Raw genomic sequence first — 12,091 nt, forward strand, 5'->3', positions numbered from 1 at the left:
TTCCAATTGGACAAGTACATGTATTCAACGATGATTGAAATGATTCATAAAAATCCAAGCAAAGGAATCTTAAGAATTAACGAGAGTTATTCGAGACATTGCATTGAAAAAGTGTATACTGACCGACAATATTAGGAAATCTCCTTAACACATATATTAATATCATTTTACCTCGATTGTATTAAAGGAATTAATCTAATGAAACTAAGATTCAAGACAATTATTACTATTCAATACCTAGCAAGAAGTATACACAGTTCACACAGTTGCGAAATAATTTCTCAAATTTGTTCCATTTCTAAAGAATCGTGCAGGAAATGGTCGGTCCGTGCGTCAAGCGAGCCGTAACGTAGCCACGAGCTGTGCCGGTGAAAATGTAAACAACGCTGGTGCGCGCGCAGCCTCGCGACGTTCAGATGTCGCTAATGACGCGGTACGTTTGAACGCGACAAATAACCGAGATAACTACGTAAAAGCGTGTTCGCCGCTACGTCGAGCGGATACGAATAAAAGCAACGCCGTTTGAGAGTATTTCGCGGATATTCGGGCTGTTATCTCCCTTCATAGTGCTCGATTGCGCCATTAGACGGTTCGTCCGCTTTCAGACAGCCAACGTGCTATAGTTTCTCTGCGTCCATAGATATATATATATATATATATGCACATGTACGCAGGTGTATTAGAATAGGCCTGCGTGCGTACATACCTACACATACCTGAAATAATATTACAAACGGAGGTTATCCGCCGGTCACGCTGCCAGTGGTGGCGGCGGTCGTCGCGATGGGGATGCTGGCCATGGTGGCGGTGGCGTTGATGGCGTTGCTGGCGACCTGCTGGCCGTTGCTGGTCGCGGCGTCGGCTGCGATAGTAACGCTGTCCGCCGCCCCGCGGTAATCCCCTCACGTAATCATTCACGCGATATTCCCCGTTATTGCGTCGACGGGTTTAACTTAATATTCGATTTAACTGATTTTTTCCTCGAATCTTGTTGTTTGCTACGTATCCGATTCGTGATTTGGTGAAAATTTTCGTTTGCATTTCGTGCCAATTTTTGTTTATATTTATTTGTAATATATGCTCTCTATGCATAAATAAATGAATTTATGTAATTCGAATTCGAAATCACGCGCAAATGTAGAATAACGTTTATTTGTTCGTTTCGTTTATTTATAATTTGAAAGTTTATCGTCCTCTATTTTTTTTCTCTTTTTCTTTTTTTTGATGCTATTTATGGGAAAACTACGCGCGTATTAAATGTAAAATAATATTTTTCTTTTATTGTGAAATAGCGCTTAAGTGTTGCCTCCAACTATTATTAATTCGTGAATTTCACATGCTTCGCGTACGTCTACCGTACAAACACACTTTGAATTTAGGTATTCAAGCTGCTGGTAGCTTGAACTGAAAGTTATACAAAAACATCGCAACAATGGATAAGTTATTAATGAAACGTTACAAGTTCACTAATACCTTACAAAAATATGTTGCGTAATAAAGTAATTGTTAATAAATTGTTAACAAATTTTTATCAATATTCTGCTGCACAGAGTTGAATATATATATATATATTGTAAACTCTATTTTAACAAGCTCTCGCAATCAATATGGATCAGAACGAGCAGTCATCGAGCTATTCGTTTCACACTTTGAATATTAATACGTAATAATTTTCCACAGAAAGATACACAGAAGTTTGCACATCGATTTCAAATATAAACGAAGCTATTGAAAAAAATTTCGCGATGAAATCGAAATCCACTTTGCCTGTCGACTTGCCCTCATCCCCTTTTCTACCAACTCATTTCATCACTAGCCATGACTTTGCCGTTTCTTGTTCGACGAACGACCCCTTCTTTCACGTTTATAAGCGAGAATAAGAATCGAATAACGTTCCAAGCTGCTATAAAAATTGAAATCCCGTACGAAGTAGCCCATCTCTTTCCACCTCATCACAACTGATCCTGTCACCTCGGTTATGGATACTTATCCGCAAGATGGCGCGAATAGTCGCGAGCACAAAGCATCTCGTCGTACGTACGATACGAGCACGTGTCTGGAAAATATCCAACCATTTGAATATCTCGTAAACGTATCGTAGGATCCAAATGCAACTTAGTAATCATCGAGAGCAAAGTTTATCGCGTATATATGAAGAGTACGTGGGAAAAATCTTGGCGAGTTTATTCCACCGAAATAGTGAAATGTCGTTGAGCGAGGTTATGTGTTGCGCGTGTCGCATCGATTATGGCCGGGCGATAGAAATTTGCCTTTCAAATTTTAGCACAGTTTTGACAAGTTTTTTTTGCAAAACACCACTCGGATTTATCAGAGCCTTGCTGTTGCTGTAGATTTGAATTGCTGCGTATCCCGGGATATTTCCAGGCTCGAATCATATTTTACTCGAAAGAATATTTTAAAAGGAATTAAACTCCATTGAATAGGGAATTTTCCGATCCAATTTCTATTTGTCCATATATAAAATATCAATTTCAAAAAAAAAAAAATAAAAAGTGTTCCATAAAAGTTTGTTTACTATTTCAAGTTCGTGGAGAACGTGAAATGGACGAAGAATTGGTTTTACGTTATATCGTTTTCAATTTACGTTTCGCTATTCGGTTTACTTTATTTTTATGAGATTGTTGATCAATTCCCTATGGACAGTTATACCTCGTCACGAGATATACGTTCTTGTTACGTAGTTTAACCGTAATGAATTTTTTTCAAATGGTCGATGAACATTTCAAGCGCAAAAACAGGTAAAACACCAACGTTCGTTTCTTCAACGTTTTAAGAAATTTAAAAGTCTATTCACAAGCGCACGGGTTCAGGAAAAAATTCGCGTTATAAAATTTTCACAAATCTAATTATCGTTAATCGCTGTTCGGTGCAGCACAGCCAACGATAGCTGCGTGTCTGCAAAAGCATCGGTCGGATTTCGCGTTTTCGTCGCGTGGGAAAGCTCCACTCTACTAGGGAAGGCTCTCCACTATTCCAAGCAACGAAGATACGAAGACACGACGAAGGTCTCACCCTTATCTTGTCCCAACTCTCTGGCTCCACGTTCATAAAGTCTCGAGGTTAAGCTCGAAGGGAGCTAGTTCGACCTATCCTCCTGCTCTTTCGTCAGATTCATCCTCTGCCCTCTCTCTCCCTCTCTCGAGTCCTCTTCTGAGCTTCCACGCGTACCTAGGCTTGTACCGACTTGACCGAGAACGTATAATCCGCTGCACACACCGGCTACAACCCATTAGTTGCTCACCCCTCACCCCCAGTTGGCTGACGTCGCTGTATCCAACCCTCTAGACCAGTCCACTCCACCCTTTAGCCGGTACCCTTAATAATGCATCCGGAAGATGCTTAATCGAGTCTTGCAACTCATTTGTGATTCGGTGGATGCGCTCCCGTAACTCTCTCCCCCTCCTCTTCCTCTCGTTCACGCTCTCCGCCGTCTTTTCGTCCATCCTTCCGTTTCTACTTGTTCGTTGCTCACAGGTATTGATGAAAAAAGTGCGAAGAAGTTATTCGTTATCTCATTTACGACCTCGTTCGTTGCAATTTTCGCTATCCAGTTCTTGAAATTGTTGAGAAAAAAATATCGAGTCGTTAGAGATTCTGTAATTCAAGATAATTTCGCATTTCACACGGGTCAACGCTTCAACTTACCACGTGACACCATCCATTCCACCGACTGTACACTCTTATACGCAAACGGCGTATCCCAGTTTCTCGCGAGTTGTTCCCTCTCTCTTTCCTCTCGTTGCCTCTCCGTCGCTCGCTCGACTCGCGCTATCCTCCGTCTCGTTCCCCCCCTCCCGAGTGCAGCCCACGGTCAAAGAGAAGTTTTCGCCGGGCAATTCGCTCCCGGCAGGTTACCGCTGCATCGACGAAAGCCTTCGAGAGTCCAGGGGAAATTGAATGACCGCGACTCGCCGTGAAGTTTCGATTCGTTGATTTAATCAGCTTGCTCGGGATGCCTCGCTTTCTCTGTCTCCTATCCTCCTCCCCCCCTTTTCTTTTTTTGCTTCTGAATGGCAGCCGTTGCAGCGTGTGACCAATTCGGTTCCTGACAAGTCAGGTGGGATCCTATTACACGTTTTTCTCGGCTCGTAAATTACCGAGTCGTACGATTGTTCAGAGAGAATTCTCTCGAGATCATTTATTTTAGAAATTATGGATTATTTTTTGAATCTTTCTCGAGTGAAAATTGAAATTTTCTTCGAGTAACAAGCGCGTGTTACTTTCTTTCGTCTCCTTTCACTTTTACTTTTCCTTTCTTCCCACCAATTTCTTGTAATTTCTCTTTTCTCCGTTCCTCCTCTTGTTTTTATTCTGTTTCCCTTTCATTATCTTTTTATTTCCTTATTTACCCTCATCCACCTTCCCCCTTCTTCACGACATAAACCCATAGAAACCCAATACGCCCTACTTCGAAGATTAGAATTTACTGTATGGATCGTTATACGATGAATAAACCGGTCATAAACTCCGCCAAGAACCTGCAACACCGACCCCGGCTAAAACCATAAAATCCTATTCCTTTTCACCCTCCACTACCTATACTTGTCATTAGACTCCCTTCTCCTCCTTCTTTCTGTTAAAGAAAAAAATGAAATAGTCAAAAGAAGGATTGAGAAGAAGAAGAAAAAAGAACAAGCATCAAGAGTTGGAGGGATAATTAGCACTAGTGAGTCGTAGATAACGAAGTACACCGTATATACAATGGCAATTATACCCTCTCGTTATACGTTGTATAATAATGAGAAACGTTATTCCTCTCCCTCCCTCTCTCTCTCTCTCTCTCTCTCTCCTAGCCCACGTTTGTTCGTATCTATTGGAATGCAACGATGTCATCCGCGTTAATTGGAGATGCCGCATAGGTGCATTATATCCGCGCGGCGACGCCACGATCAACCGCGAAGCGGCGCGATGTTGCCCACCATTAATTTACAAAACGATGATTAGGGGACGGTTTGTTGGTCGGATGAATCGAGCGGTGTCTCGATTCGGTTTGTTAAAAATGGAAAAATTATTCTTCTGGAAATTCAATCTGTGGAAATACTGGAACTTGGTGAATTGTAAATGAATATGAGTGTAACTATGCTCGAAGGGTTTAGTAGAGTCTGGATGTTATAATAAAATAAAGACAAAGGCGTATAAAAATCTTAAAGTTAAAATTCAGATGAAAAGTGGATAAATAAACTTTGCGTTTCGCTCGAATACATCAACAATGTACTTTATGTTAATTAATGTCAAAATAAAATCGTGCAACAACAACCATAATACAAAACCGTAGGAAAAGATACTTATCGACTGTATATATAAAAGTGGAAGAGGGAAGAAAGAGGGAAGGAAAGAAAGGAAGAAAATTGGCCGATGAATATGCATAAACCAAGGGCGAAGACACTTTTAACGATCGGGGCAAATTAGAATGTAGTGCCTCGTGAAAGTTACGTAATTCACCGGTCCCCTGTAATTAGTGGCTCCTGATGCGCGTAAAAGGAATCCACGTAGCTGCAGTGGTTTACTTTCGCGCTGTGTATCGTTCCAAACATTAGGGATGGGACGTGTTCAACGTTAAACGCCGAATTATCCGCATTCCGTCCCATGATTTTTCCAACCTTTTCCGGTTGATGCCGGTAACTATGGCCACTTGCCGCCATTGCAGATGCTAGCGCCTTGGTTTCTCATTGTCACCGCAACCACCTAAATGGCTTCATTGTTCTTAATGATACTGGCACTTTTACAGCGTCGAAGTGCAGCCAAGTAGCGTCTGACTGTACAATCACGATTAGAACGATGGCTGTACTTATATCCAGACAGGTAAATTTATAGACATTGGACAATTATTATTATATATAGTCTGACATGCATCGATAAAAGTGAGAAGTAGGGAATGACGAGGTTGGAATAATTAGAGCGATATGAATAAGTGCAAAATTATATTAAAAAATGTAAGGTAGTTATTTATCCTTCGCAACGAGATTGGCCTTGAGTTAACAATTTCGTAATTAGTGGTAATTATATAAATTAGATAAAAGAAATTCTGAAATCATTTCTTTAATAGTGGAATAAAATAAATAAGCATGTATCTACGACGATATCTGAAGATTTCACGTTCGATTTGGAAAAAAAAAACGCGTATCCCCCTTTCTTTCCCCTCCTTCGTTTCACCCACGGTCAATTTTCCAAAGTAATATTTCCAGTCGAACAGGGGACCGTGTAATTTAAACGAAATCATAAAAGTGCGAATTGCTACCGGGGTAAAAAATCGCGGTACGTGCGCGATGAATGGCCCCCAGTTTTTGCCTTCGTTATTTTCCAACCATTTCCCTCCGCTCTGGTGTTGCAGACGTGCTCTTTTCTACGTGCTAGCGATCTTGACTTGTAACGTTTCATTAATTTCATTAATCATTGCTAATCGATAACAAATGCGGAACAGCAAATGCGACCAAATCATTTCTTGTCAAGAGTATTGTATTTTCAAATTTACCTTCAATTACTTCTCTTTTTTCTTTTTATCGATATTGCAAAAAAATTTTTCTCAATTTAATTTTTCTTTTTCGTATTGTCTATCAAAAGGGACTTTCGAATCGTGTCGAAACTTTCTGTGGATTAAATTATAACTTCTTCCTCTTTCTGTTCTTTCGTCGCTCGTATCTATTATCCTCTTCTCTTCCTCTTTGTTTCTCCTATCTTTTTTTCTTCCTCCTTTTTTCCTTTTTTTGTTTTGTAACGTGGAGAAACGTGGAGAATTTTTTATTGCAACTGGATAGAAATATCAGCCGGTTGAATCTGGAGCGCGTTGCGCTCAATTTTTGAAGAGTTCCATTTTCACGGTAGGCGAATGCAAACCACCGGCGGGCCTCTCCAACGATGCTTACCTCAAAGGATATTTTTTGATAGTTCCGAAATATTCACGGAAAATAGTTCATCCGTTGCTACAGCAAGTCGGACGAGAATGGTGGCGAGTTTTCATAAAGAGGACGGTCGCAGAGAGTGGGTGCGCGAGACAGAAAAGTTTGAAACGCGTGTACGATTTCTCTCGCGCATAGAATCATCGACACGTGAAAAATACACCGGTGAAACTATGTATGCCTATGATTTTCCTTTATTATTCTCCCTTCCTTTTTTTTTTTTACATGTGTAATTTATTTCAGAAAAATTTTTTCCGCATTATATTCCTTCCAACAAGTAGTTGGCAATACTTTCATACGAAATAAAAGACACGTATTTTTTTACAGCCATAATTCCATATATAATTCATCGTCAAAAATTTAATCAAATTAAATTTAATCAAAAAAAGAGAACGATCTGTAACTATATAAATTTCCATCGTAAATTCACGTAAATTCCAGATATTATTCTTTTCATAACCAGTTTCATTTTCTCTGGCGAAAAGGCTCGACGCAATTTTCGAGTCACCCTGCGCTCCGTGACGGTCCCCACAGCGCCAACGTATTTTTCTTCCGTACCGTTTCCACCGATTCATTAATTGCTGACCTTGTTAGCGCGGCATTGTGAAAGCGGCGGTGGTCCCGCGACGGTGCTTGGGCCGCACCCACGGGACTCCACCCTTGGGCCGCCAAACGGGACAAAGACGGAGGACAGAGCGCGAGAATCGTGTCGAGGGATCGGTGGAAAGCGACGAGGAGGGAGAATCTCGCTTGGTATTGTCATGCATACAGCCCTGGCACGTAATAATGCCGGCCCTTTGTCGCTTATGCGCCCCTCTTGTTTTCTGCCTCGCCCCCGTCACGATCGCTTTGCCCCCCACACCCTCGTTGCCACCGCTTCTATAACTGGCTTCAGTGGAATTTTCAGTATCTCTGCAGTGGAGAGGAATTATTTTTTTCTATTACGAAAGATTTAAGAATTTTGTTTGGCAAAATATTGTTGAAAGTGTGTATTGGTATTGTATTTCGTGGCATTGAAAAAATATTCCCAAAGTCTAGATATTTATATCTAGATATTTATATCGTATGATACTCGAAACTTCGAAACTTGGTGATTTTGCAAATTCTAGAAATTTCGTGGCGTTAAAAAATATTCTTGGAATCTAGATATTTTTTTGTATCCTCGAAACTTGAAATATTAAAAATTAATTTGAATATTGAACTCCGAAGAAATTTCGAGATTTAAGAATTTTAGCGTTCACGAAGTTAGAAATTTTATGTCACTAAAAATGATGACATTTTTTTTATACGAATATTTGTTTATTAAGATATTTTTTTTTTGAATATTTTTTTAAATTCGACACTCTGAGCTTCGAAATCTGATTTAACCTAGAAATGCTTCGCCGTTAAAAATTAATGTAAAAATACGTGAGGCGTGACTCATTATAGAAACGTGTTATAAGATGTGTCTCTATAAGTTACGTGTAGTTTGAGAACCACTGTATTCCCCAGCGAGTTGCCCTACATTTGTTCATGTAAGGAGGTTTGCAGGACCTCAGGGATCTTTCCTACGAACTTTTAATTGTCGATAGCTACAGAAGAAAACTTCAAACGTAATTATTCTCTTCTCTAATTTTATTTATTTCTTTTTTTTTTATTCTACCAAATTATTATGCTTGCATATGTATTTTATTTATTACTTTCGTCGAATGTATCCACCGAAATCAACATTTAGATTCATGTAACAAAAATATTTGAATATATATCTTTGAACTATTTTAGTATCTTTACTACTAAAAAAAAAAATATCCATCTTTATTTGCCAAATACATACTTCGTATGATAACCAAAAGAGGTGCACGTTATTTTAGATTCATCCCTATTACTTCCATCTCAATAAGTATTCGATAAATACTTCATATATATATATATATATCCTCAGCCATGAATTCGTGAAGAGTCCGCGCATTTACGAAAGGGAAGCCAATGGTTGGAAACGTTTGACCAAATTGTAGAAGAGTGTTTTATCGGCGATAAAGACGAAGAAGTGTCGTATTCCCGGCAACTTCGGCTTTCAGAGGCTGCGTATCGGCGTGAATGTTCCAAGTAGCTTCTTCGAGTAGGATGCAATATCTCCCGGTGGATTGTCGGCCATGATCGAAAGTTCTTGCAGCATTTCGAACTGTGTAACAACCGTCTACAGTCGGAATCCTATAGTTCAGTAATTGTCCTTCCGTGAACAAGTTGTTTGAGATATCCTTAAGTGAGGATCACAGTCCGGAGAGGATGCAGATCGTGCAATTGATCCATCCATCTTCACCGATTTCACGTCGACACCTTTTTAACAAAAGGTATCGAGTTCGAATTAGTTTATATCACGTGACAAATTGATCGTTCGTTCCCCATAGTTGGAAATTCGAGCTCAAAAAAAAAAAGCTATTCTTTTATTTCGAAAAACACGTCCCTCGTAATCGTAATAAATTGTGGAAACGATTTAATTTTAAACGAAATAAAACATTTTTTAGAATTAATTTCTCTTCAAAAACATTCACACATGTGTGTTTAATTTTTTTCCAATTAAGATTATTCTAAGTAAAAAAAAAAAAAAAAATTAAGAAAACAATTCGACAATCACTGCTTTGAAAATATCCTTAAAAAATACAAATCTTCCTTTCTAAATAAAACTCTCTGCTTCGAACTTAAAAGAATTTTCATCTAAAAACTCATCTTATCGGTATATCGTTTTCCCTGAACAAAAATCATCCAAATCAAGGTACGAAGTAAAAAAAAGAAACAAAGGAAAATAAGAAAACGAAGGTACGAAGAACGGTACGGATGTCGGAGTGTGAGTGCCGCGTTCTGACGAGGGACAACTGGGCCAATCGATACCGCAGCGACCGATGGCGGGTCGGGGGCGGATGGCAGAAGCAACGACGGGAACGGCGGCGGCGGTTGTAGGCCGGTGAACGTTTGCAACGCGTACGATGGAGGATAGGGGGATTTTGGGGGGTTGTAGGTGGCAGTAGGCAGCGGCAGAAATGTCGCGGGGATAGCGGCCGTGCTGCGTGTCGAATGCTATCAACGAGCACCGTGGTGGCACCACCGTCGAAGCGTGGCCGCCGTTTACTGACGCGGTGCGCATGCGCGCGCAACGAACCACCAGCATTTTCCACCACAATGTTGTTGGACCTGTCGTTTTGGCCCGTATTTCGATTGTTGTTGATCGAGTCGTGTCGCCGGGAAAATTTCCATCGCGCCGATCGATTTCCCGGTTCACGTCCCACGGTGAACTTCCTTTCCTCGCCTCTCTCCGTCCCTCTCTCGTTCACACGTCCCGCCGGCTCGGCCACGCGAGCGATCGCCACCTGGCCGAGTGTTACGTGCGTGTACAGTATCCCAAGCCTTCCCTCATAACCTTAAAGTTCGAAACGCGACGACCGTTCGCTGTGCGACTCGGCAGTGTTTTCGGCGATTTGTAACGAACGAATGATACACTGTTTCTGTTATGTCGTGTGTACTTGTGTAACCGTAAATAGTGCCGTCGGTAAAGTGGCCGCCTCTTCGATAGATCTGTCAAGTTGACAGCTACGTTGAAAATTATTAGGCGCGTCGTGCGCGGAACAAGGCGTGCCTTGGCGGGATCGTGACGATTTATCGTCGAGGAAGTATCGAGGATTATATTATGCTCGTTCTCCATTCGTCCGTGTGAACTATGGGGCGAAAGGTGAAAGGTAAACGACCGTCGTTTCGTTCGACGATGGTCGTGTGACTTGTTTACGCGTTTTTGTTATGTACAGGTGTATAGTGGATTTATGTTTCGAATTTGTTCGTGAGAGATCCATGGTTTTCGAGGAGGATAAAGTGTTCGGTTTATGAGGATTCGGATAAAGAGCTATATCGTTTGGAAACGGACTATATACTGTGCAGGAAGTGGCGAATAGGCGATCTCGCGACTGTTTGAGATGGAAGTGAGTAATAGCAGAGTAAAGTGACCGCTGTATTGGTCGTGATGATCATCGTACGGCCATAAACTGTCGCCTGAGTGATTCAATTGCTACCGCAAGCCGACCCAGCAGCAACGATGCATCACTATTATACGCAAGAAGACATAGATCGTGTTGGTAAGCGAGGGTTTGGGTTTGGTTAATGTTCACTCGTTTTTCCTCTAAGTCATGCTTTAAATTTAACGATTTAATTTAATAAGAGGGGGAAAATAGCTGCGCAATATCATTTTATTTAGATGGAAATTTTATTAATAATAATAATATCTCCATTTTATTTCTATTTTATTGTTTCTATTATAATATAATATTTCCAAATTAATTTCAACTTATTCCTCAAAAATAAGAAAAATAAATAAGATAATAATCGTCATTCATTATTTACATTTTAATATAGAAGAAAAATGAAATGTCTGTACCAAACAACTTCAAAAACTATTCAACATCAACAAGTTCGTAATTATCAAGTGATCGGTGTTCCCTGATCGATGAAACGAGGTCAGGTCAACAGGTCCACTTTTAACTTTGACCTAAAACTTCACCTGTTAAAGGTGATACGGGGAAGTAACAGACACGCCACCGAAACACCAGCGCGGAGATAGGCGGTGTCGCTAATTATTCGACGAAAAAAAGCGCCGCCTGGAGGATTGTATACGATTACAAAGTTTGTCGACCAACTCCTTAAGCGATCCACGTCGGCGACATCGATGATTTACAATGCAAATGTCGGGTGGCGCGTAACTTGGTAGAATTATCGGTCAAATCGCAAATTTCATCGGGCCTGGCTCCAGCTGTAAATTGTTCCTTCGCGTATTTACACGGAATTAAAGCTGCTCCTTCGAGACCGCTCAAATTACCTTATGACGTCATCTAATTTGCCGAGTTACACCACGCCAAATGTATCGCGGTAAATGCGATTGTCGTAGTTTTAGCTGCTTGCGATTATGAACTCGGAATACATAATAGACGTTGCGGTAATTGTTGATGGTAGTAATACATATAGGAAGATTATGAACCTGATGAATTCGAAAATATTAGAAAACCTTACATGTGGACTTTTAATACCTCTATAAGATTTTACTTGAAGAAATTATTTTTGAATTTTAAGAATATATGAATATATTCATAGAAATGATAGAAATTTATCATTCGTGATCGATTCGATTTTGTAGTAGCTCTAAAATTTCCATCGTT

The 12,091-nt window shown here is 40.3% G+C and overlaps 1 protein-coding gene across 7 annotated transcripts in view; it reads left to right on the plus strand.

Moving 5' to 3' along the window:
• LOC107993946 (teneurin-a) overlaps positions 1 to 12,091 on the plus strand; it is a 628,759-nt gene that overhangs the window by 407,471 nt on the left and 209,197 nt on the right. Inside the window, exon 1 of one of the 7 annotated variants that reach the window (XM_062076390.1) lies at positions 10,085 to 11,017. The exons of 5 other annotated variants lie outside the window; for them this stretch is intronic. In XM_062076390.1, the coding sequence (XP_061932374.1) occupies positions 10,978 to 11,017 (40 nt within the window). In that variant the 5' untranslated portion in view covers positions 10,085 to 10,977. Of the gene's footprint in view, positions 1 to 10,084; positions 11,018 to 12,091 lie in introns of those variants that run through there. One more of the 7 variants, XM_062076389.1, reaches the window with a different exon arrangement.

Source organism: Apis cerana, linkage group LG6 (genome assembly GCF_029169275.1).
Source record: "Apis cerana isolate GH-2021 linkage group LG6, AcerK_1.0, whole genome shotgun sequence".
Taxonomy (NCBI): domain Eukaryota; kingdom Metazoa; phylum Arthropoda; class Insecta; order Hymenoptera; family Apidae; genus Apis; species Apis cerana.